This window comes from Taudactylus pleione, unplaced genomic scaffold (genome assembly GCF_031769625.1).
Source record: "Taudactylus pleione unplaced genomic scaffold, aTauple2 ptg001607l, whole genome shotgun sequence".
Taxonomy (NCBI): domain Eukaryota; kingdom Metazoa; phylum Chordata; class Amphibia; order Anura; family Myobatrachidae; genus Taudactylus; species Taudactylus pleione.
The window spans coordinates 962,647-990,449 of NW_028286004.1; the positions used below are offsets into that span (position 1 = coordinate 962,647).

General features: G+C 46.7%; 1 protein-coding gene across 1 annotated transcript in view; it reads left to right on the forward strand.

Annotated features, from left to right (window-relative positions):
• Positions 1–27,803, forward strand: part of GRM4 (glutamate metabotropic receptor 4) — a 330,292-nt gene that overhangs the window by 211,961 nt on the left and 90,528 nt on the right. The window contains exons 3-4 of the mRNA XM_088464206.1: positions 24,692–24,908; positions 26,137–26,272. Of these exons, the coding sequence (XP_088320332.1) occupies positions 24,692–24,908; positions 26,137–26,272 (353 nt within the window). The remainder of the gene's footprint in view (positions 1–24,691; positions 24,909–26,136; positions 26,273–27,803) is intronic.

The window sequence follows — 27,803 nt, forward strand, 5'->3', positions numbered from 1 at the left end:
CCAGAAGGTACATCTGCTCCATCTGTCATCCAAGCCATGCACCCCGAATGTCATATTTAACCATGTTTCCTGTAACATTGTCTCAATGGTGCATTCTTGCAAACCCTAAATTTGTTGGATGAGGAGTGCTCTGCGCTGCTTCCATCCATATAAGTGAAAGGGACGTGCGGTGAGGGTAGGCATACTCCCTCCCCTATCATACTCCCTGTCATGCTCCAGAGTTTTTATATAAAAACTGTGTTTTTATACATGTGTGCCTACCCAGCCATTGACGTCACTGATTAGTGAGAGCCAGCAATCTTTAGGACCCACATCGGCTCTGTCCGGAGGCCTGACCTCCAACATGCACTATGCATTTTTTCAGCTTCTTTGTGCCTCTTTCTTCTTGGCATCCATGTTAGACGGATGTGTATTGTGATGCTCCCCAGTGTTATAGCCATACAAGGTCTAGTGGAGCACAGTTCCACACACCACTAGATTGCATACTTGCCGACAATCAGCTCCAGCCTTCCAGGAGGGAGCTGATTGTCGGCTAACAGCGGGGGGGGCGGGGCGGTCATTGGGGGCGGAGCCGGGGGCGGGCCAGCCAGAAGGTGGTATATTGGGGGTGGAGCCGGGGGCAGAGCCGCACGATTGCATCATCGTGGCTCTGCCCCTCTTCACAATGCCGTTATTTTCGGCAGTGTGAAGCAGGGGGCGGGGCCGCGATGACGCGATTCAGCGCGAATCGCATCACCGGCTCCCCCGCTGCGGGGGTTTCTAAACTTTTCAGGGGGGAGGACGGGAGGGTCGGAGGCTTCCGGGAGGCTTGCCTGCCTTTCCGGGGGGCCGGGAGCGGCACCCGAAAATCGGGAGGCTCCCGGCCAAATCGGGAGGGTAGGCAAGCCTGCTAGATTGTATGCTCCGATTCCACTTGGTGTGCTACAATGCCCAGCATACCCAATCACTCCAGACTGCATTTGATACTTAGTAAAATTGTACCTGCTTTATCCCTGTGTCTACAGCCACCTGTATTTCTGTCTGGTTAATAAATCTAATAACTGGTTAAGCTGTTTCACATTTGGACTAACCGCCACCAGCACCTTTGCTTTGCTCTTCACCAATCCAGCATGCCCCATCAGTGCTCCCAGGGCTCAGATTACGGAGCCCCAACTCTGCTAATACTCTGCTAATAGGTTACGGACGGAGTGTCCTAACCCTGGCCACTCTGCTAATATATGTTAAGCTTTCAGAGCTTTCCCCTCTGGAGATAACGCCATGCCATTGACTACCATTTCGAATTAGTAAAGCTCAAGTGACAGTGGGGGCGATTCAGACCCGGATGCTAAGCTGCGCTCTCTTGGCGCCAAAAGGGGCCGGGTATGCAAATTCCGCGATCGCACTGTCTGGTGCAAGAACGCCCTCTATGTCTTAGAGAGCGACGGCAGAGCGAACGTACGCCGGTGTAATGACGCCCACTTTTCTTTCTTAACACACGCCATCTCCAGGAAGTGTATGATTAATCAGAACCATCGAGAGCCATCGGAACTGCTTGCAGCCTCTGAGGTCGACTCTACCCCACTGCGAGCACTGCGATCACTGCAGGCTGAAATACAACCAAGTGACGTGTACAATGACGCCTCCATGCTAATTATGCACACCCATAAAACGCCAGTTAGACGCCCAGACATGCCTGTCGCAGCACCACTCCCCCGTTCACAAGCACCTTCCCCTGTTACCACCCACAAAAGGCACTGTCACTCAAAGTAGTGTCCACTCTGTGTACTACGAGCACACAATTGCCAAGCGCAGTGAGTGACTCACACATGCGCATATCGCCGCATGCGCAGACTCGCGACAATCGCCCATAGCGTGCGTTCACGGCTTAGCGTCTGGGTCTGAATCAGGGCCAGTGTGTTTTACCATTTGCGAATGTAAAGTAGTGTCCGTAAAACAGTAAAGTCTTTTGCTGCTGTGTTTTGCTTTTCAGTGGAAAGTGCTTCATTAGGACAGGCTCTTTTCAGATGCTCTATCTGGACAAGCAGACACGGTTAAATAGCTCTGATAATTTGTGGCTGAATAATGCCAAATCATTTGATATTCATGGGGGTAAACCCTGATAAATAATATGTAAATAAAATAAATATTTTAGAATCTTATGTGCATCTTTACTTGAAAGTAGAAAATAAATATACCTAAGCAAAATCAAGAAATGGTAAGATGATCATCATATATAGCATATTTTAGAAGTACAAAACAAAGAAGAAGAAACAGCACAGACCCTCTTTCTCTCTCACACACAATCAAATTATTTTATCTGGAATAAAAATCCCCAGGTGTGCATGCTGGTGCTGGTGCCTCCAGATACAACAAATAGATGACTGTACCAGGACAATGGAAAATCTCATGTAAAATATGTTCTTTATTTAGTACATACTGTATTAAAAACTGTCTTTTTTTAAGTATTTATTTTACAGTGGGAGTATGGGTGCTGGCCGCCTGCTTGCATTGTAGTTCCACAAGTGCCAAAGGCAGACATGTTGGCACCTGTAGTTCCACTGTAAAATACAATAGTTTAATACTATTTAACACTTTATTACCTCCGTACCTACCGCTGCAGGGGTGCGGGGAAGAGCCCTGGGCTTCAGACCAAGCCTGGGGTTTTCGGGAGGAGGGGAGGCCTTTTTTGGGGGGTCACCATCTCCCCTGAGATCCCTGGCTTGGCCTGAACGGCTTGGGGTGAGAATGCTTTGGCCATGGTGACCCGGTAATAGGTTCTCCTGGCTGTGGCATTACACCCTGGTCGGTTTGGGTCCGGTGCTGGTTTTATATATAGGGGACCCCAATACATTTTTTTTCCCCCCTATATTTAAAATCAGCACTGGCCCTGCAGCCAGGTGCTGGCTCTTAAATTACAGTGGAATCTTACTCATTTTGTTCCCTGTAATTTTAGGAACCAGGACTGGCTGACAAGACCGGGGCTGGTTATTCTTTTGGGGGGGACCCCACATAAATTTTTTAAAAATTAGTCCTAAAAATAGACTATTCATTAGTAAACATACACAAATCACACTGATTTGTGTATGTTTGATGGCAACTCGCAACTCAGGAGGTGGTGCATTCGAAACTTCTATTGACTCCCCAATTTGGCTGTAAAAACAGCTAAATATAGCAAAATGATTAATGGTAAATTCCTGATTTAGGCCTGTATTCAATTTGAGGCGGAAAGCTGAAATCCGCGGAAAAGTTTTGTTGATGATGTCATTTCGCCAGGTGGAAAAGTATCGCCGTAAACAATTTGAAAGACTTTCCGCCTAGGCAGAAAGTCAATGAAATGTAACCCCCGGGGAGCCTTCAAACAGTCCCCCAAAGGTAAACTGTAAAATTTAAAAAAAAACACTTGACACCCCAAAAAATCACCTTGAATTTGGGGGCGAAAAAAATGTTGGGGGACAAAGATAAAAACTGGTGAACTTGACTCTGGGGGGGTCCCCAAGTATGCCCCATGTGTTTTTTTCATTGCAGGGGCTTGCAACTGGTGGATTTTTCCAACTTAACTTTAGCAACTTTAAAATATGCTGACCCCCATTTTCAAGTACCCCAGATTTGCTGGGATAAATTATTTTCTGCAAAAAATATTCCAGAATTAGGGGTGTGCACCGGCCACTTTTCGTGTTTTGGTTTTGGATCTGGATCTTTCTTCGTGTTTTGGATCTGGATTGGTCTTGCTAAAACCACCCTTCCGTGTTTTGGGTTCTGAGTTTTGGATCTGTATTTTTTTTTTAAAAAGCATAAAAACAGCTAAAATCACATAATTTGTGGGTTTTTCTGCTCCTATGCTATTATTAACCTCAATAACCTTAATTTCCACTCATTTCCAGTCTATTCTGAACACCTCACACCTCACAATAGTGTTTTTATGTCCAAAAGGTGGCACCGAGGTAGCTGGATGACTATGCTAAGAGATACGAGTGGGCGGCACAAACACGTGGCCCATGTAGGAGTGACACTGCAGTGGCAGACAGGATGGCAGTTTGCAAAACTAGGCCCCAAACAGTACATAATGCAAAGAAAAAAAATAGGTGCAAGATGGAATTGTCCTCGGGCCCTCCCACCCTTATGTTGTATAAACAGGACATGCACACTTTAACAAACCAATCATTTCAGCGCCAGGGTCTGCCACACGACTGTTGCTGAAATGATTGGTTCGTTTGGGCCCCAACAAAACAAGCTGTCAATCTGTCCCTGCACAAACTGGCTCCACGGAGGCAAGATGTCGTCCTCATCCTCCTCATCCACCGATTCCTCACCCTCTTCAGTGTTGTGTACATCCTCATCCTCACAGAGTATTAACTCGTCCCCGCTGGAATCCACCACCACAGGTCCCTCTGTACGTTCTGGAGGCTGGTCTCCCTGGAAGAGTTGATAATTCATTTTTATGAACATCATCTTCTCCACATTTTGTGGAAGCAACCTCCTACACCTTTCGCTGACAAGGTTCCCAGCTGCACTAAACACTCTTTCGGAGAACACACTGGAAGGGGGCAACTCAGGTCAAATAGAGCCAGTTTGTACAGGGGCCTCCAAATTGCCTCTTTTTGCTGCCAGTACAGGTACGGACTGTCTGACATGCCTACTTGGATGCTGTCACCGATGTAATCCTCCACCATTCTGTCAGTGGTGACAGTATCATATGCAGTGACAGTAGACATGCCAGAAATTGTTGCCAGGTCCTTCAGTCCGGACCAGATGTCCAAACTTGGTCCTGCCTGCCCTGCATCACCACCAGCGGGTTGCTTAGTATACCTAAGTTTTTTCCTTTCAGCCCCAGTTGCGGGAGAAAATGAAGAAGGAGCTGTTGACGTGTCACGTTTCGCTTCAGCTGACAGTGTTTTCACCAGCAGGTCTTTGCACCTCTGCAGGCTTCTGTCGGCCGGAAAGAGAGACACCACATAGGCTTTAAACCTAGGATCGAGCACGGTGGCCAAAATTTAGTGGTCTGATTTCAAAAGATTGACCACCCTGGAATCCTGGCAAAGCGAATGAAGGGCTTCATCCACAAGTCCCACATGCCGAGCGGAATCGCTCCGTCTTAGCTCCTCCTTCACTTTCTCCAGCTGCTTCTGCAAAAGCCTGATGAGGGGAATGACCTGACTCAAGCTGGCAGTGTCTGAACTGACTTCACTTGTGGCAAGTTCGAAGGGCTGGAAAACCTTGCACAACACAGAAATCATTCTCCACTGCGCTTGAGTCAGGTGCATACCCCTCCTTTGCCTATGTCATAGGTGGATGTATAGGCTCGAATGGCCTTTTGCTGCTCCTCCATCCTCTGAAGCATATAGAGGGTTGAGTTCCACCGCGTCATAACCTCTTGCTTCAGGTGATGGCGGGGCAGGTTCAAGAGTGTTTGCTGGCGCTCCAGTCTTTGGCACGCAGTCGCTGAATGGAAAAAGTGGCCAGAAATTTTTCGGGCCACCCCTGTCGCTTTTCAGAAAATTCTGCACCACCAAGTTTATTGTGTGAGCAAAACATGGGACGTGCTGGAATTTGCCCAGATGTAATGCCCGCACAATATTGGTGGCGTTGTCAGATATCACAAATCCCCAGGAGAGTCTAAGTGGGGCAAGCCACTGGGTGATGATTTCCCTCAGTTTCTCTAAGAGGTTGTCGGTGGTGTGCCTCTTACTGAAACCGGTGATACACAGCGTAGCCTGCCTTAGAACGAGCTGGCGTTTCTGAGATGCTGCTACTGGTGACGCTGCTGTTGTTGCTGCGTAAGGTGATACATCTACCCAGTGGGCTGTCACAGTCATATAGTCCTTAGTCTGCCCTGTTCCACTTGTCCACATATCCGTGGTTAAGTGGACATTGGGTACAACGGCATTTTTCAGGACACTGAGGACACTTTTTCTGACATTTCTGTACAGTCTTGGTATCGCCTGCCTAGTGAAGTGGAATCTAGACGGGATTTGGAACCGGGCACACACTACCTCCATCAATTGTCTAAATCCCACTGCACTAATGGCGGATACCAGACGCACGTCTAACACCAACATAGCAGTCAAGGCCTCAGTTATACGTTTTGCTTCAGGATGACTGCTGTGGTACTTCATCCTCCTCGCTAAGGACTGTTGGAGGGTCAATTGTTTAGTAAAAGTAGTGGTGTTCCTACTTTCTCTCTGGGATGATGAACGACTCCCAGCAGCAGCGGCAGCAGGAGGCGTAGCAATGCAGGATCCTCTGGAGGAATCCCGGATAGGAGAGTCAGTCATGCCAGTGACATGGCCTGCAGGACTACTTCCGATCCTGACTAAGGAGGAAATTGACGAGGAGATAGTTGATGGTGTGGTTTGCAGGCACTTGGATCCAACAGGACAACGAGATTTAGGTGTCCCTGGACTGCTTACGGTCTTAGCCAAAGTTTCTGAACTTGACAGTAACTTTTTATGAACGCGCTGCAGGTGCCGTATAAGGGAGGATGTTCCTAGGTGGTTAACATCCCTACCCCTACTTATTTCACCTTTACATATGCTACATATGGCAAGACAGTTGTTGTCCGGATTTGTATAGAAATATTGCCAGACCAAAGAGGTGGAATGTTTGGTCTTCTGCCCAGGCATGACCATGATGGGCTTTTTCATCCCACGGACAACAACTGTCTCCCCTGGAGCCTGATTTAAACAAACCGTCACCATCAGAATCCTCCTCGCCAACTTCCTCCTCAGCGCCAGCTACACCGGTATCCTCATCCTGTTGTACTTCAACAGTGACATCTTCAATTTGCATATCAGCAAGTGGACTGTGGGTGCTCCTTTCAGCGCTTGCAGGGGGCGTGCAAATGGTGGAAAGAGCCACCTCTTCCCGTCCAGTGCTGGGAAGGTCAGGCATCGCAACCGCCACCACACTTGGACTCTCCTTGGGGATTTGTGATATCTTCTTAGAATGCACAGTTCTTCGCTGTGCTTTTGCCAGCTTACCTCATTTGATTTTTTTAGCGGGAGGAGGGCTTCCATTGTCATGTGAAGCTGAACCACTAGTCATGAACATAGGGAAAGACCTTAACCGTTCCTTGCCACTCCGTGTCGTAAATGGCATATTGGCAAGTTTACATTTCTCTTCAGATGATTTAAATGTTTTTTTCAAGGTCATTTTCCTGAACTTTGTCATTTGGGATTGTATGTGCCCTCTACTATGACATTGGGCATCGGCCTTGGCAGACGACGTTGATGGCATGTTATCGTCTATGTCATGACTAGTGGCAGCAGTTCAGCACTAGGAGGAAGTGGTTCTTGATCTTTCCCTATTTTATTTTTATTGGATTCAGTTTGGTCCTCCATTTATGTTATATTGATATATACGTGCGGCTAAGGCGCACACAGACACAGAAAATAATTTTTATTTTTGTTGGAGACTAGTGCACTTTGTGGGTTACACCACTCTTTAAGAAATGAGCCAGCCGGCTCTTTACTTATGAGACAGGCGCATGCTTGGCGCTGCTCCTTTGTTGATGCACGTGCAGCTACAGCCCACACAATTCACAAAGCCAGAAAAAAAAAGAAGAATTTTTTATTCTTTGTGGAGCGCACTTTGGGGGTTACACCACCCTTTAACAGACAGATGCACGCTTGGCGCTGCTGCTTTGAGGATGCACGTACAGTGCAGACAATTCACAAACACAGAAGAAAATGTTTTATTTTTGTTGGATTGCACTTTGGGGGTTACACCACCCTTTAACAGACAGACGCATGCTTGGCGCTGCTCCTTTGTTGATGCACGTGCAGCCACTGTGCACACAATTCACAAACACAGAAAATATTTTTTTATTTTGTTTGGAGTGCCCTTTAGGGGTTACAGCACCCTTTAACAGACAAGCCAGCCGGTCCTTTACTTATGGGACACAGGCGCACGCTTGGCGCTGCTCCTTTGTTGATGCACGTGCAGCCACTGTGCACACAATTCACAAACACAGAAAATATTTTTTTAGTTTGTTTGGAGTGCCCTTTGGGGGTTACAGCACCCTTTAACAGACAAGCCAGCCGGCTCTTTACTTATGGGACACAGGCGCACGCTTGGCACTACTTTGTTGATGCATGTCCGGCTACTGCGCACACAATTCACAAACACAAAAAAATATATTTTTTTATTTTTTTTGGAGTGCACTTTGGGGGTTACAGCACCCTTTAACGGTCAAGCCAGCAGGTCCTTTACCTATGACACAGGCGCATGCTTGGCGCTACTTTGTTGATGCACGTGCGGCTACTGCGCACACAATTCACAAACACAAAAAAATATATTTTTTTATTTTGTTTGGAGTGCCATTTGGGGGTTACAACACCCTTTAACGGACAAGCCAGCCGGCCCTTTACTTATGGGACACAGGCGCACGCTTGGCGCTGCTCCTTTGTTGATGCACGTGCAGCCACAGTGCACACAATTCACAAACACAGAAAATATTTTTTTATTTGGTTTGGAGTGCACTTTGGGGGTTACAGCACCCTTTAACGGTCAAGACAGCCGTCCCTTTACTTATGACACAGGCGCACGCTTGGCACTACTTTGTTGATGCATGTGCGGCTACTGCGCACACAATTCACAAACAGAAAAAAAATATCTTTTTTTTTTAACTTGGGGGGAGCATCCCTGATGGACAGAGCACCCCCTGGACAACACTACAGCACCTCTTTAGGACTGGGACACTGCTCAGGACTTTGGAGTGGACACAGCCCCTATGGACAACTGGCTGCACAACACAGTCCAGCCAGCCCCTATGGACTTTGGAGGAGTGGACACAGCCCCTATGGACAACAGCAGCACAGCACAACACAGCCAGCCCCTATGGACTTTGGAGGAGTGGACACAGCCCCTATGGACAACAGCAGCACAGCACAACACAGCCAGCCCTATGGACTTTGGAGGAGTGGACACAGCCCCTATGGACAACAGCAGCACAGCACAACACAGCCAGCCTCTATGGACTTTGCAGTAGTGGACACAGCCCCTATGGACAACAGCAGCACAGCACAGCACAACACTACACTACACAGCCCAGCCAGCCCTAACCCCACCCTCCCTCTTCACTGTCCACAGCCGAGTAAGAAAATGGCGCCGACGCGGGTACCTTATATAGGATCCAAAACCCGCGAGACCCGGAAGGCGGGATGATGACGTTTTGCCTCGATTTCAGATCCGAGTCAGGCGGGAAAAGTCGAGCCTGACTCGGATCCGCCTCGGTTCGGGGGGGCTCGGGGGGGTTCGGATTTCAGAAATCCGAACCCGCTCACCCCTATCCAGAATACTATTCTGCGCGACTTATACAAAAACGCTATTTAGCAGCTATTGAGCCCATTTAAAAACACCAAATACCTTCAGCAAGCCAAATCGGGGGGTACCATAGCTAACCCCCATGTCAGAGCATCATTGGGGGGTGTCAGGCTGATTTCCCCAAATCTGACAGTACTTTCCGCCTGTTCAAGTTTCGCCGGGTCCCGTTTTCACCTACTTTCAAATTGAATACGGGGATACGCGGGCACGCGCACGATACTTTTCCACCTACAAAACACGCGATCTAGGTGAAAAGTTCGGGAGGCGGAAAAGTATCACGGGTCTTTCAAATTGAATATGGCTCATTGGAAGAAATTAATGAAAAGTACTTCCGATTTGAGTCAATGGTGAATTAATTTCTAGTTAAAAAAAATGGCCAAATTTGCGGCATTAACTCACCCAAATTCAACCCCAAAAGATGAACAAATCATCCGACTTTAATCATAGTAAATTCCCGATTTCCAAAAAAGTTGTATTTTCATCCGAGATAGCAATCTCGGATCAAAACGAATCTTAGTAAATTTACCCCTAATGCTGCAGAGCACAGTCTTCATTATTCTTAATGGGTACTGCAGGTGGACCAATTTATCAAGCCCCGAAAGCTTAGCAGATCTAATTCTATAGGGAGAGCATTGCTGGAGGGGGATCTTCTGATCCCTCCCCGTAGTATTCATGCTTCTCCCTTCCAGGGCTGGCCCTACCCTATGTAATTTGGTACACACCATTCAGCCCAACACACACATTCTCTGTTGTCTTCCATCTGGCTGCACTTAGTCATGGGGCTAGTTGCGTTCTGGGATGGGCACCAGTTGCAGTGTTAGTTCTGTCTCTATGTTGCAATTCTTTGTTGTTGGGTAGCACCTTCTTATTTTGTGCATGGGTGTGGATTAAAGGATCAACAGTGTATAGTCAATAGGTTGACACCAGATGGTCGACAGGGTCAAATGGCCTACAGGGTCAAATGGTTGACTGTTAAATGGTCGACGTGGATTTCGGGAGACAGGGTGAAATTGTCGACATGGTCAAAAGGTTGACACAAATAGTGGACTTTTTTTGTTATTTTAAACCCTAAACCCCTTACCCTAACTCTCCCCCTGCAGGGTTAGGCACTATGGGGGTCTATTACTAAGCTTTGTTAGGAGATAAAGCAAATGGAGGTAAGGTACCAGCCAATCAGCTCCTAACTGCCATGTCACAGGCTGTGTTTGAAAAATGACAGTTAGGAGCTAATTGGCTGGTACCTTATCTCCGTTGCCTTTATCTCCTAACTAAGCTTAGTAAATAGACCCCTATGTGTCTACCTTTTCTGTGTTGACCATTTGTGTGTCGACCTTTTGACTCTGTCATCCTAAATTCATGTTGACCTTTTAACTGTCAACCATTTGACCCTGTCCACCATTTGCATGTTGACCATCTGATGTCGACCTCCTGACTGTACTGTCTATCTTCCATCCGAATACCTCTATGCATACGCGCATTTATTTTACTGCAGACCTTTTTCCTGGGATAGGCTCTCATCAGTGCTTTTTGTCAAATAATTTCTTATCTCTGCGATATGCTGCAATAAGAAATGTAAATTTTTGATGTCCAAAGCCAACAAAAATAAATAGACTCCTATACAGACCCTCCTCACTTAACAACCTACTCGTTTAACAACCTCTCGGGCTTACGACCAGCATTCCGACCAGCTGGAACCCCTAGTACAATGACTAATATGTTACTCTGAATGTAATTTTTTTATAACTACAATTGTACTGTACAGTATGTAAGAATTATGCAAAGTAAAACACAGTTACAGTATCAACTTAGAGTTTCCTTTAGACCTTTTCTTTATTCAGAATGAATAAAAATGATTACCTGTATTAAGTATATATGGCTCCTTGTTTAGTGACCAATTGGTTTAACGACCTAGGGCCATATTCAATTAGAGGCGAAAAGTCCGGTATAGGAGATAATTTACCGTCGATGATGTCATTTTTGCCATTTTCACTTATCCCCATATTCAGTTTGAAAGACTTTTCGCAGGTGCGAAAAGTCTTTGTCAAGAAACGGGGATAAGTTTTCACCACTGAATAGGTGGCGAAAAAAGTGCAGAATTGGGGTTTTGGGGTGCAGACTTAAAAAAAGTACCCTGCAGCCTTTGGAATGCCCCCTAAAGGGTTATCTGTGTCAAAACATTTTAAAAAAGTTTGATAGGACACCCCAAAAAAGTGGTTTCGTATTGGGGGCGAAAAAAAAAAGTTTGGGGTTAAACTAAAAAACTAGCGAAATAGACTCAGGGGGGCACCCAAAGTATGGGGCAGGTGTTTTCTAGAATGCGGTTGGTTGCGGCAGGTGGATTTTTGAAGAATTTTTCAAATTCACTTTAGGGACTTCAAAATATGTTTGCACCCATTTTCATGTATGCCAACTCCATTTAAAATCCCAAATACCAATTCCGGGGTACCCAGAGTAATCCCCCATGTCAGACCATCTTTTGGGGGGTAACAGGCTGATTTCCCCAAAAGTGACAGGACAAGTGACAGGACTTTTCGATACTTACCTTTTCGCCGGGTCCCGTTTTCCCCGATTCCTAATTGAACATGGGGATACATGGGCATGCACCTGATACTTTATCCCCAGGAAAAACGGTGATGACGGCGAAAAGTCTGACCTCTGACTTTTTGCCTCTAATTGAATATGGCCCTATTTATAGGAACGGAACTCGGTCGTTAAGTGAGGAATGCTACTGCAGTCGCAGCTGTGATTTCTTCCGGACCGCAATAGTGAAAATATGCTAATGTCTTCCAAAGCTTACCCGAGCATAGGGACGTCCACTGCTGCCTTCTCATATCCGTCCAACGACGTGCAACAGCGAAAACATTGGGAACATTGACGCAGATGGGACAATCACGCAAGTCAAGTCTGACCTGCCTCAAACACTGCATCTCTCTGACACGCGGATAGCTCTCATGCTGCGAAGGGGATCACAATGGCTAATTTATGTGTGAGGGGTGGGTGCGGTGCAAAGCCTGCTGCCGTGCAGGTGTACGTCTGTTACTTACCTTGCGTCGCACCCTCTCACCTTCAGGCCGTGTGTTGAGCAGACGGTCCTGGAACCTCCAAATAAAACACGGACACGATGACCTAGGGGGAAGGAGACGAGGTGAGTACCGTCCTTCCTCACGTCGACCGACGCGCCCTACCGAACCGGGGGATAAATTCAGGTTTTAAGTGAAGATCATCATTGGCACTTTTGGCCTCAGATCCCGAATTTTCACCTATCGGTACTCACGCACCAGGTGAAGATCCGTCCTTGCACCGGGTTGCAAGGTTCACCGTCCGCCCAGAAGGAAGGAGATAGATAGTGACAAACAGGGAGAGACAGTACACACAGATATTCCTCACCGTGTCCACTCTTGCTCTTCGTCCGCTCACTCGCCTACAGGTCCCTGTAAGGAGATACACAACACAGCCGTGCAGGGCCTAAACCTATGTCAAGCAACTACTCATACTAAAACGGCATCACCCTCAACCTACAGTGTGTGTAGTGCGACAGATATAACAACAACTAAACATTTGCCCTGCACGGAACACCAATCACAGACTAAATATACAAGAGTAAAACACAGTACTGTCTCTTTAAATGTCTGCTACCTATCCAGAGCTGGCCAGCTCCTCTTCTCGGTGACTGGGGAAACCACTACCTCATGGGTGGAAGCCGTACAGCTCTCCACCACTGCTCACACCTCTCATCCGCCTCTCTGTTAGCGCTGCAGCTAATGGGCTCAGGGCCCTGGGCCTAACGCCCAGGGTCTTACCTGCGGCTCAGGCCTAGGTGCCTGCCAAACGGTGGGCTCTGGTAGTGGTCTGGGCCTAATGCCCAGATCACTTATTATGGGGCTCAGGCCTATTTGCCTGCCTATCGGTGGGGCTCATATATAGGGCCTAGTGCCCTCCTGTATGGGTACAGGCCTATGCCTGATTTATGGCCATGGGCCTGGTGCCCGCCTACTTTTTTCAGTAGTGACCTGGGCCTAGTACCCAGGCCACTTATACCTGATTAAGAGGGGATCCTTTTATGGGGCCTAATGCCCGCTACTGTGCCCCGGGCCTTGTGCCCGACTAATTGCCCACGGGCCTAGTGCCCGACAATGCTCCACGGGCCTAGTGCCCGACAACCCTGACGGTCTAGGGAGGGGGTATATGGTGGGCCTCACGGAGGGCCTACCTGCTACGTTGGAAGAGGCTGCGGGGGGGAACTTCGTGACGCTCTTTTACTTCCCTCCCCCGCAGTCCTCTCCGGTCCTCAGCCGTATTCTTCGGCCGCTGGCCCGTCCTGGCCAGCGACGCCGCCTCTTCTTCTCTTCTTCCAGCCGGCGCCGCCTGTCTTCTTTCTTGACAGCGGCGTGTTCTGGCCTCTTCCGCGGCCGCCGCCCCTGTTGCCGCGCCGATCTTCCGCTCTTCGGGAGGTCTTCTCTCCTCCCTCTCCGCCGCCGAACTGAACTTTCCCGCTCGGCGCCGTCTAATACAAGACGGCGCGAGTGGGCGGGGCTATGACGCGGCGAGCCGCGATTGGCTCGTCGCGTCCGCCTCTGATTGGCTGCTGGCCCGCGAGCCAGGTTTGGCTCGCGCCCAGAGCCAAACGCCCGCCGCGCCCAACGCCTGACCGGCGCTGGGAGCAGGTACTCTCTCCCAGCGCCGGCTGCCCGCCGCTTCTTGGCTGCCGGGCGCCAAGCTCCGCTGAGCTTGCGCCCGGAGCCAAGCTTCTCCCGGCGCCAAAGTACCGCCGGCACTGGTGAAAGGGACCAGGCGGTCCCTTCACCAGGTGCCCGCGGTATCTGCACCGACGCTAGGGACATTACTGTCCCAGCACAGGCAACGGATGTGTCCCGCAGAGGACACATCCCTTCTGCCTGCCCCTGCACCTCGGCTGATGCTGGGATCAAACACGTGATCCCAGCACAGCCTTCCACATTTGCACACCATGAAATGGAGTTTAAACAGTCAAGCAGTTCTACATTTTTCTAATACCCCCCCCCGTTGTTCTTCGATCTTTATGATGAAGCTATTGTTTCAACCAACCACAAGACCTTTTCAAGACAGTTGTATTTGTTTCTAATTCCATTAAAACACTTTAATTGTACACAGGTTACTTTACTTACTCTACATCTACATACAGAAATATTATTATTATTACTATTATTAATAATAATATTAATAATAATAATAATAATAATAATAATAAATAATACACATATGACTGAGGACAGATCATCCTGAAATGAGTAAAGTGGTTTTCTGCTCCAGTACAACTGTTTTTAGCATGGATTAATTAAAGAAGTTTTTTTATAGGTGATTGTCAATTGGTCTTGAGTAGGTGTTTGGCCTGGAGCTATAACCATACATAAGTGCATAAGACCATGTGATATTAGTCAAATGAAATATGACTTATATAAGTAATAAGACATAAGTCCATACATAAGTCCACCATACATACATTTCCCCATAAATAAATCTGGTCTGAAGGTGCCCATCCACTAGCAGATCAGGGAAAGACGGTACGATTACGATGCACCTAAGGGGTGCAGTGCCTACACTGAGCGGTTGATCGTTCAGTGTAGGCACATCAATCATCCCCGAACATGGCCAATCTGTCGTTATCGGCATATTGGACTGCATGTTCGGCCGATGATTGATGTCGGAAACGACCAGCGGGAGCGTGCATCGCTGGTTATTTCCGACATTTGATGCATGATTTGTGCACGATTACTGAGCGATTGCACGATTACGATGTCGTAATCGTGCAATCGTACAGTGTAATCAGCTAGTGGATTGTCACCTTAAGTTAGAATTATTTGTCTTCTATATAATTGAAGTGTAGGAATAGATGTGGCGGTGGTTTAACTGCTACCAAGACAACATTTGTCCCGATTCTGAAACTTTATGTGTGAGGTATTGTCTGCTAGTGACAGCATAGGCACCAGCATTACTGTACCTGTTTAGTATTTATAGGAGACTTTCTAATTTCGAAACCCCTTTCAAAGGTAGACAACAGGTAAAATGTATAAGAACCATCCTGACTGCCAGATCAACTATTTTTCAAAGAAATGTACAGAGACATCTGTGGCACCCCACCAATACCTTGTATGCCTAACCATGCTGAGGTGTCCCTTCAAAAATGTAAAGTTATAAGGTACTTACTGCTATTGTCTAATATTGGCTATGATTTCATTGTTTTCTTTGGGGTTCAGGGACCGATTTGCACTGGTCCCCTCAGTGGTGGTAGACATTAGAGGACAGGCCCGAGCAATGTGGGAGGCTGAAGGATTGAACTAGCGAAAACGGCAGTTGGTGGCTGCGCTGTGTTGACATATCTGCCGGTGGTAGCGGAACTACATGGTGTTTTTTACCTGGTCCCAGCTGTTCCCCAGATGATGTGAGGGGAGCGTCAGGAGGATAAAGCAGCAGTTTATAGGAAGAGAAGCCCGGCGGTGAAGCTAGGTGTCCTGGCTGATCCCTGTCCTCCATCACCATCCCAACAGGCTCAGCAGCAGGGGGTGTGCGACAGAGACCAGGGGCACGGCCTAGGCCGGCTGAGAGGCAGACACCATTACCATATACGGTGGTTGGATGACAGACCCACAGAGGAGAAGAGCCAGAAGTAAGAAGTAGCACCCCTGACAGGCTCCCTCAGCTCTGAGGACATTGCAGGCAGCAGGAGAGGTATTGCAGCTTTGCATCCTGCCATCACACACCAGCTTACCAACATTACAGTTTGCTAGAGACTGGCCATATCCAGTGCAGATTAGCTGGAAAAAAACATGATTAAATATGGTATGTTTCCTATTTCATCTAGTGATAGCTACATAGGGATAAACTACCTTACCAAGCACTTTTTGCTAAAATAGATGTCAATACCACTGCCAGACTTCACTGAGGACCTACTAGGAGATTATTGCTGGCAGTTTTCTGTTTATTCCAAGATTAAAGTGCATCTCAATTTCACTTCAGGCAGGAACAAGCACAAATAGGCTGTAAACCAGTCAACTGTAATTTAATAGTCAGCAACTGCATAGTGCTCTTTACTTCCTAAAAGTAAGAGTATCACCACGACAAAGTGCACCACCTGTAAAGAAATCAGATGAGCTATGATATATTGGGGTCTATTTACTAAGCAGTGTTAGGAGACAGAGTGAAAAGTGATAAGAAAGTGATAAGGTGCCAGCCAATCATCTCCCAACTGTCATTTTTCAAACACAGCCTGCAAGATGACAGTTGGGAGCTGATTGGCTGGCACCTTATCACTTTCTTATCACTTTTCACTCTGTCTCCTAACACTGCTTAGTAAATAGACCCCTTAGACTAATGGGGCCCCACTAACGTATATCTACAGTATATATACACATGTCGAAGTACTTGGTGTGTTAAACTTATAATTGTTATTTATCCTATTGCATTGGTCAGTTTAACCAATCTTTTGTTAATGTTTAATATATTTAAAGGTATTGTTGTTGTGAAATTTACTAAAACCATGACAGTGAAAACCACATGCTGTTGTAAAGAAACGTAGATGCTTTATTTGTCATTCTAAAGGTGCATACACACTCAACGATATATCGTTCCGATATGAACAAGAACGATATCGTTCAATGATATATCATTCATATCGGTCATTTTTATTCAGTGAACGACCAACGATGTGCATTTCCGCATGAACGATAACGATATCTATGATCATCCGTACATGCAGGCCAATCTGGACAATATCGTCAACTTTTCAGAGATGTGGCAGGATGACTTCACTGAAAGATATCTTTCATGTCGTTGGTGGTACAGATCGTACCGTGTGTATGCAGCTTAACATTGCTGAAGAGAGAATTCATTGTACCAAGTAATTGAAAGTCCCATATCAGGAACACCTGCAATTTAGACAAAGTCACCTCCAGTAGGGCTGCATTTGGTTTTCCCTCCACATTGATAACTTAGGACCCTTTCTCATTACATACATTGCATGTATCTTGTGCTTTTGCCTAGGGCACAAGCAGGGGCGGATTGGGATGGAAAACCAGCCCGGGAAATTTCTGGAAGCAGCCCTTATGGGGGCGGGTCTGTTGAGGGGGTGGGTCTGTTGAGGGGCGGGGTCTGTGGAGGAGGGCAGGATACTCCCTCCTCTTAGGGCCTGGAGGGGCTTTTGCAAGCCACTGAGGGGAGCAGGGTCGGCAACAGAAATCTTGTGAATGATAAACTCTTTTTGGGGCCCCCCATCCCTTTGAACTAGGTACAGGCCAGTCAGTTTGGAAGTCTTTTTTTCTTACTTATATTGTGGTTTCTCTGCAACGGGGGAAACTCTGAAGAATTTGAACCACACTGAACAGCGTCTTCAGCCGGTATTCACTATTCACTATCACACTGTCTGGAAGATGCCTGTTTACGTAGAAATATAACCAATGTCATCATCATAACCAGATAATGAATAGTAACAGAAGTGTTTGTGCTGGCCAAAATGTGAATTTCCCTGATCAAACAATTTCTGTATCTTTCCAGGCCCCCGTCTTACTCCAGACCCCCTTACGCTCCATCCTCAGGCCCCCTGTGGTTCTCCAGGCTCCCTGTGTCTCTCCATCTCCAGGCCTCCATGTCTCTCTCCAGGACCCCCTGCGTCTCTCCATACCCAGGCCCACCTGTAGCTCTCAGCCTCATTCCCCAGCCCGTGTGTCTCAGCCTCATTCCTCAGACCCAGTGTGTCTCAGCCCCATTCCCCCAGACCCAGTGTGTCTCTCAACCCCATTCCCTCAGACTCAGTGTGTCTCTCATCCTCATTCCCCCAGCGTGTCTCAGCCTCATTCCTCAGACCCAGTGTGTCTCAGCCACATTCCCTCAGACCCAGTGTGCATCAGCCCCATTCCCTCAGACCCAGTGTGTCTCTCAGCCTCATTCCCCCAGCGTGTCTCAGCTCCTGTGTGCCTACCTCATTCCCCCCAACCCCAGTGTGTCTCAACCCCATTCCCCAGCCTCAGTGTGACTCAGCCCCAGTGTGAGCCTCATTCCCCCCAGCACCAGTGTGTTTTCTCAGCCACAGTGTGTGTCAGCCCCAGTGTGTTGGCCTCATTCCTCCTAGCCCCAGTGTGCATCTCAGCCTCATTATATCTCCAGCCCTGTCGGCCTCATTCCTCCTAGCACCATTGTGTATCTCAGCCCCAGCGTGTCGGCCTCATTCCTCCTAGCCCCAGTGTGTATCTCAGCCCCATTCCCCCCCAGACCCACTGTGTGTTTCAGCCCCATTCCCCCCAGACCCAGTGTGTGTATCAGTTCCAGTGTGCCCTAGCCCCAGTGTGTCTCAGCCTCATTCCCCCCAGCCTCTGTGGTCTGAGCAGCCTCTGTGTGGCCCAGCCCCAATGTGTGTCATTGTCAGCCTCTTTCCACCAGCCCCAGTGTTTCTCTCAAACCCCCCCATCACCCCCCGTGTAGCCACCGCCGCCGCCACCACCACTTACTTGCAGCTTCTCTGCCCGCTGCTTGTCTTGGCCGCGTGGTGCCGCGTCACTGTGTCGCCAGGGCCGGCAACAGAAATCCTGGGGCCCGCCACACTTATTTTTTTGGGGCCCCCTATCTCCTCTCAGTACGTATTTGCAGGTCGGCCATTGGCTCATCCCCAGTGTCTCTCAGCCCTATCCTCGCCTGTGTTGCACCAGCCTCATCCTAGCTGGTGTCGCTACAGCACCATCCGTGTCTCCAGCCTCATCCCTGTGTCTCTCCATCTCCAGCCATCCACTCATCTCTCCTCTGTCTCTCAGCTTAATCATCCCCCAGCACCTCTATCTCTCAGTGTAATCATCCCCCAGCCCCGTCTCTCAGTTTAATCAGCCCCCTCTGTCTCTCATCCTCCAGCCCATCTCTCAGTGTGATCATCCACCTGCCCCCTCTGACTCTCAGTGTGATCATCCCCCAGACCCCTCTGTCTCTCATTTTAATCATCCCCCAGCCCCCTCTGACTCTTAGTGTGATCATCCCCCAGACCCCTCTGTCTCTCATTTTAATCATTTTTCAGCTCCAACTCTCAATGTAATCTTCCCCCAGCCCCCTTTGTCCCTCAGTTTAATCATTCCCCCCTCTATCTCTCAGTTTGACTCCTGTGTGTCTGCCCAGGCCCATTCCCCAGCCTGTGTCTCCCCAGTGCCTGTATGTCTCAGCTCCATCTGCCCCCTTCATCTGCAGGCCTCGACCACCCGCCGTGTTTCTCCAGCCCAGCCCACACTTACCTGCTGCAGCTGCCTGCCCTGCTGCGGTGCTCTGTTCCTATTTCCCCGCGGTCAGCTCAGACCCGACTCCGGCTCCTCTCTATTCCAGCGGCGTGACGTTATGACGTCACGTGCGCTACGCCGGTCGGCCCTGATTACTCAGCTCTGCGCCGGGCTGCTGGCCCCAGCTTCTACTTGTGCCTGTCTCCAGCAGTTGGCCAGCGGCAGAGGCAAGGGACGGGGGGACATGAACGGGGCCCCTCGGAGGCTGAAGTTGCAGAACTGCCGCGATCGGAGCTGAGCTGAGCTCCGATCGCGGCAGCGGGGGTGGATAAGTGCTGGGTGGCCGCCGGCCACTATGGGGACCGGCCCAGCGGGAACCGGCCCAATCCGCCCCTGGGCACAAGACAAAGAGGGTGACCTGGTCGCTGCCCCAACAGTACCCTTTTGCAACTTGAGGACCCTGACACCGATGTTCCTGATGTCAAGTGTGCCAGGAACGGGGATGATGGGATGGTCCAAGGCACCCTTGTGCACTGATACAGCTCTCCCTCCACTGCATGCATCTTAAAAAATGCCATGTGGGCAGGGTTGAGCCAACTATGGTACAATTTCCCAACGTTGGGAGGTACATACCCCCATATTTCTTAGTTGGATGGACGAGATAGTAAATAAAATGTACTATTTGGCATGATTCATCCTATTTATCTGGACAATAACACATAGCAAGTATCTATTGCCTACAATTTGACAAAGTGCAGTTTGTATTAGAAAATATCATGCTTCCCAAATTCTTCTATTGATTATATTATAAGATTATAAGTCTGCCAGAAGGATTTAGCACCCATCTACAGTAAAATCTGTATGAGGTAGATTAAATATTAAAGTGCAGAATGTTCTGTTATATTAACCTATCAAGATCCTATGCAATAAATATATTAAAAACTGCTCTCAGTACAAAGTCAGTACATTCCTGTGCATTATGCAGGTAAAAGAACACACCGCTGTATTTATACTATTGTAGTACTTTATACACTGAATCGTGGTCTATGAGCGATTAGGAAGGATGGCAAGGAGACAGATAAGAAAGATAAGGAGAGGGGCATAGGCAGACATGATGCATGTGAAGAAATAGGCCTATAGATAACAAAAGATGAAACATTGGGAAAAAGATTAAAAGGAAAGATGAATCAAGGGGGAGGCAGAGGAGACATGGGGGTATAACATAGGCTTACATACAGCACTGAGCTTGTCTGACAAATGGGAAGTGATAAATAAGGTAGAAGGGACCCTACTTATGTGGCGATAACCATGATTTTCTATTACCCACTGTGCTGAAATAGAAAACCTGTTATCACTGCAATTTACCAAGAAAATCACCAGAGCAGCTAATACCTAGCTGCCCAGTCATATTGGCTGAAATTGGTAAAAGGACCCTTACCACTTAGCCGGACAGTTTTTGGTATCTGCACGTGTGATCTGGTTTTGCTGGTTCAGGTGTGTGCAGTGAAACTGGAAACCCTGACTTAAGTTTCCTGTTCCACAAATGGAAGAAGTAAGTTGTTTGTTTTTATAAATAAGTATTTTAATAATAATCCTCTTTAAAGAAAATAGCTTTATTTTTTATTTTTTTCAATTAATATCTTCTGCCATATTGGGAATAGGGTCTGTAAGGTGTCACAGAAATTGAGCAATTGGCAGGAGAAAGATATGGCGGAGACTAGAATGGTGATCAAGTCATTCTGGTTTAATAGATTAGAACACAATAAAGCCTAGTTACCAACAGGTCTATTTATCCAGCAATACGTCAGATTTCTTACCAGCACTTTACTGTGGCAATTTAAAAACAAATGGTGTCATGAGTTTTTTGGTAAATTGCTGGCAATACTGGTTGAAGAAATAAGGGCTAAGGCCCTGATTCAGACCCACTCGCGAGCGGCTGTCCGCTCGCAAGTGGGTCGATGGTCTGCACTGTGCATGCGCACGACGGAGCTCCGTCGTGCGCATGCGCGAGACGCGACGAGCGAAGGACTTTCCTTCGCTTGTAGTGTCTGATCAAAGGGGGCGTGCTGTCGATGTTGATTGACAGCACGCCCCCTTTGGTGGGCGTACCGGGGGCGTGCCTGCCAGACGGCGGCGTTCCCAAGGGAACGCCTACCGTCAGAGGCCGGCCCCACTGACATCACTAGTGATGTCAGTGGGAGTGATTTTGGCTCTGATAGAGCCAAAATCACTCCTGGCCTTGCGGTTGAGAAACCCAACCGCAGGCTTCTGCTCGCAGTGGCGATGGTCGCGATGGTCAAGACCATTGCGACCATCATCCTGCACGCTTGTATATGCTGTGGGTGACCCACAGCTATACGAGCGTCCAGGAGGACGCTCCATATTTATGGAGGTGGGCCCTGATTCAGAGCGAGCGCTCTGGTCAGAGTGTCCGGCTCTGAATCAGGGCCTAACTTCACTGCAGTTGTGTGCACAAAATTGTTTTTCTTTTTACACTTTTTACGAATTGAAAAATACTTTTTCTAAAAAATGTAAAACATTTAAAAATAAAAAACTTGTGATCTGTCATCACTATCCAGATGTGGTGACTGAACAGGTCTAGCTGTGGTATGATAGATTTCCTTATGAATGACAGTTAATTATATCACTGGCTGGGGTTATTGCAATAGCATTGTTATCTGCAGTGGGAATTCTTTTTAGTATCAGACGCAACTAAACACACTTTTCGTCGACAATAAAGCTGTTTGCTAATGGATTAACTTCTGCTATTATATATTGACTGTCAGGGGCGTAACAAGAGATATGGGGGCCCCATAGCAGAAATTACTTGGGCCTCCATAGGTCTACCTATACAGTGACCCTGTAGTTGTGCTCATTATGCAATACCTCCTGTAGTTATGCCCATTATGCAATGTCCCCTATAGTTGTGCCCATTATGCAGTACCACCTGTAGTTGTACCCATTATGCAATGTCCCCTATAGTTGTGCCCATTATGCAGTACCACCTGTAGTTGTGCCCATTATGCAATGCCCCCTCTATTAGAGCCCCTTATGCAATGCCCCCTGTATTAAAGCCCCTTATGCAGTGCCCCCAGTAATGCCCATTATGCAGTGCTTCGCAGTAGTACCCATTATGCAGTGTCCCCAGTAATGCCGCTTATGCTGTGCCCCCAGTAGTACCCCTTATGCAGTGCCCCCAGTAGTGCCCATTATGCAGTGCTCTCAGTAGTATCCTTTATGCAGTACCCCCAGTAGTACCTCTTATGCAGTGAGCTAGCCCTGGAACCTAGGTAATTTATCCCCATTTCTAGGGATTGTGTGTAATCCTGGTCAAACTACACCACCATGCCAAACTTGGTAAAGCTAGGTCCAAAAGTCTGGCCGAGCATAAAGAACAAACAGACAGACAGACACGCTTTCTCGCTTATTATATATTATGCAACTTAAGTTATACCATGTAAAAAACTGAATTGTGTGGTAAAACAGGATAACAACAAGGATATAAATATATATATATATTAAAACATAGAAAAGAAAAAAATGAAAAGAAAATGTAGAGAAGTGACAAGGAATATAGTCACTATTTGGGTACAATTCGAATCCCAGATCAATGTCTACTTCTCAGGCAACTAAAACTACGTTGAAAATTCATTAATTACTACTGAGCTTTGAAATCCAGTGTTCAAAGCTGCTGATTATTGGTGGCTTTCTGAACTGGACAGGTAGTACATCTACCCCTAACTGCTGTGCAACTAATTAATAATATATCTTTATTTGTTAAAGATAAGAGAATTTTTATTGCTGCAAAAAGTGGCAATAAAATTTCATATTCATATATTTGCACCATAAACATAGTAAAGATACACAAAGAAATCTGTCAGACTGATACATAGATATATGTGCATGAAATTAACTTTTTAATGCATGTGACTCTAAAGCTGGTACAGATATGTAGACAATAAGTCGTCTCATCCCGCGAATCTGGCCGACATATCGGCCACATCGGCCAGTGTGTGCGCACTACTAATGACCAAGCATGCTGCCATTGGGTCGCTAAGACTGCACAGCTGCCGTGAGTCATCCACCTACTGACAGGCACAGGTTGGGAGCACATAGCGGAGATGACCAAGCAGAAAGCCGACCAGGGCTGAGGTGAGCCGTAGGACCGGACGGGTAATATACCACGGCCCCTCTATTATCATCTTCTCCAGAGGTATTCAAACTAGCTCCCCTGCACGATTTGCAATAACATCATAATAAGGCACAATCCTTCCATCCAGTGGAAAAAAACATTCTTGAAATCAGTGTGACTGTTCACTTATGAGAACCTGCCCTTGACCATATATTTCCATTGGAATATTCACAGTAGGGGGATATAAATGATACTGATTAGTTCCAGCAATTTGCTAATACATTTTTGCATTGATACATTGTTTTATAATCTATTGTGACTTATTAAATTGTTTGTATTTTTGTCTATCAGTGCTACATTTGTTTCTTTTCACACACAGAGCATTGCCTGAAAATGCCGCATGTCTTTAAGGCAAAGATTTAGGAGTTGTGGCCTCTATGTTATACTGGCTGCTGGCATGTGTAGCTAATCAGACGAGCTGGAAGGCTGCATCCAGCAGCCGCTGCCCTATTGCTTTTTGAACCAGTTCCACTAATGTAATAATCCCAAATGTATAAGTTGCCATACCAATACCGAAGATAATCCTTTATGTAACCTTATCATTTACTCTACAGAAAGTCACAGTATAGTCACCTGCTATCAGCTATTGTAATGTAAGAAAGATTATCTGCAGTGTTTTATTTTAAAAAGGTTACTAGGAGGTAGCCTGATGAGTTTAACAAATGCCTCCTAATTAAACCTTTCTCTGAAATATCTCTTTTCTGATGACGCTGTAAAATGTTTACATACTATTTGTGAATATTAGTAACTTTTATGTAAAACATCTTGTATTTACATGCAAAGTGATGCTGTCATTATTTATATACCTTCACTGCTAATGCATCGTGATGTTAAATTTCATTATTATCGACAATTTGAAAGTGGTTTTATGTAAGGTCCACTTAAAATCATTCCTTTCCAGCTCTCATCCCATGCTGTAATCTTCTGCCGTTGTTACTATTAATTGAATTCCCTCTCTATCTTCTGCTCCCAACAGATTCCACAAGTGAGCTATGCCTCCACCGCTCCAGACCTAAGTGACAACAGTCGATATGATTTCTTCTCTCGAGTGGTTCCATCTGACACTTATCAGGCTCAGGCCATGGTGGATATTGTAAAAGCCCTGAAGTGGAGCTACGTGTCCACACTAGCATCTGAAGGCAGCTATGGTGAAAGTGGAGTGGAAGCATTTATCCAGAAATCCAGGGAGGATGGTAAGGCAGCATATTGTCATATATTATTATTATTAGCAAAGGTCATATCCTGAAAACAGGTTTACCACTATTGTAGTCTGCATCAATCTTTTTTTTTACTAAAATAAGGTGAAAATGGGTGTTTTTTTCACACCCTTTTCACATTATTTTAGTAACACTTAAGGGCTTTTGGAGTTTTATTAAAAAAAACTTCTAACCCTTAAATTCGCTGATCAAATTTCTCAAACTTGTCATGGGAAATGTGATCTGGTTCAGTTTTACTAAAACAAATTGTAAAGAAATACTGGGAAGGAGCCTTACGATAATAATGCTATCTGGAGATGGCGTTATGCAGGCTCCGCCCCATTTCCCCTATTCCATCACAGCCTTCACTGCCTGCTGACAGGGAGAGCAAAGCCCTGAGAAGGCTTCTGTGATCAGCCAGGTGTGTCTGATAGACCACAGGATGATCACAAAGAAAACACTATAGTTTTAATAGAAAATATAAAAATGACACTTACCTGCACCCAAGGACCGGTGATCGGTGAGCTCCTCTGTGGCCGGGTCAGCTGATCGCTGTACTTCTTCTGTAACCCCGGTCATCTGATCTGTCCTGTGAACTGAGATGCAGTGAAAGTCCAGGCCAGCATCTCATTTTATTGTACAGATCAGCTGTCCAGGGTCCCAGAGTAGGAGCCCAGCAATTAGATAACTGGAGTCACACAGTTGCCCACCAGATCAGCGATCACAGAGGTAAGTGCTAGCAGAGCAGAACGGGGGGAGGGCAGGGGGGAGCCAGTGGTGCATGCGCAGGTACAGTCTCGATGTATTTTTTGTGAAAAATACCCTGAGAAGTGCAGGGAGGGTATTCGCAGGGACAGGGCTATCTCATAAGCTCTGTACCTGCAGGCAAATTGTAATACATTCATGTGATATTTCCTAAATTCGCAATGTGAGTTTAGGTGAAAATATCCCACCACAACCGCATTTTAAATGCGGATTGTGGTAAATAGGCCCCCTAGTGTGACAGATAAAAGTATGACTATTTCTGTAACTATGTACAAAAGCAAATTGACCAGAGATTAAATAAAAAATAGTAATAACTAGGTGAAAAGCATAAACTAGTGAGCGTGAAAATGTATTCTCAAATGATGTTTTTACGTAAATCTTGTGTAGGTAAGAGGATATGTAGGCAAGCTTCTTGTACAATGTAGATAGCTCAGACAACTGCCTTGTGCTCTCTCTGCAGGAAGCGTGTGTGTAGCACAGTCAGTTAAGATTCCAAGGGAGCCAAAAACAGGAGAGTTTGATAAGATAATTCGGCGCCTTCTGGAGACATCCAATGCCCGCGCTGTCATCATATTTGCTAGTGAAGACGATATCAGGTGAAGAACTGTGGATGGATTTATTCTATACCAATGTGCTAAACATAACAGTATTGGCAGAACGCAAGTTACTAATTTCTTCTCATTTTCAATAATTGAATTTGCATGTGGTTGGATCTAATGCTGGGTACACATTTAACAATGTGTTCCCAGCATGATGTTGTCCGCGGAGGTGCTGGCATCAGCAAGTTAATACAAGTGTGTGCCGATGCCTGCAGCGACGGAACGATAGCAAGGGCCATGCTGCATTCGGCAGCATGGCCCCCAATGACGATATCGCCCGTTGGACCTGCATGCAGGACTGATGGGCGATGTCATCAGGTGCGCAGGAGCGCATGATCATCAGCGACATAGCGGGTACACAATGGGCGATGTGGACCCGGCTTAAGAGGAGGCTTAATTTGATATTTACTACAGCTAAAGCCTATTGAGCTTGTAGTTGTGGATAGCTGAACAGGTGAATGTACATTGGAACTCAGGGCCTGATTCAGAGACGTATGCTATTCCGATATTTACACAGTTGAGCAATTATTGGTCGACTGCGCATGCATCATGGTCGCACTGCACACACCATGGTACCTTTGCGTTTCCGCTCGCTGTGAATATTACTTTGCAAAGTGATTGCTAGTCAGGAACCATTTGGGGGAGGTAACAGGTAGTGGTGGCCAAAAATGCAGGCATGTCCTGGCTGTTTTTGGGTGGCGTCATACCCTGCATCTGCGATCCAGTAAACAGATAAAGTGGTTCTGACATCTCAGTTCAGGCGGCCATTCTGCATGACTGAACAGCTACTCAGATGGCCAGTTATCGAATGATCTGCGACGGTGGCTGTGTAGTTGTGCGCACTTGCTTGTATCTGCCAAGCCGCTTGTGGGCGTCAATACATTTCCAGCCTCTACAGCATTAGCATATTTTGCACAGCAGCTGCGTGCGGGATTGTAGCTGCGAATGCATTAGCGTACATCTCTAAATCAGGCCCTCAGGGTCAAAGTGCAAAGGAATAGTGGCAGGAGGCCACCAGCACTGAAATCTATGTTGTTTATTAACGGTGTTAAATGTCAATATTTTGCTAATTTTGCATATGAGACATTTTACAAAGTGTGCTGGCTGTCGTCTCTTTGAATTGCTGTTCTTCATCCTCTGTGCTAGAATTCTAGCCCCAGTATACAGTACACACGGGCTCAGCTTTTCACAACTTGAAACTCCTACAAGGTGCATAGTGATAATATTCTAGTACCTATTTCTGTGTTATTCCCCTTTAACACTTTTGTTTAGTGTCATCTGGCTTCTGCTACATAAAATAAATCTGATCTGTAACTTAATACTTTATCATCACATTCAGACTAGCACCCATGCAGCTATTGTATACTGTATTTAGAATTACATTGGTAGCATTTTTATATAGTGGATGTTAAAGAATGCTTTGTCAACAGGGAGAGCCTGTCTTATAGCTAAAAATTATTTTAGAAACAGTGAATGCTTTTTGCTGGCTGTTTTCTGTGCCAATTTTAATTAAATTGAATGGTAATAG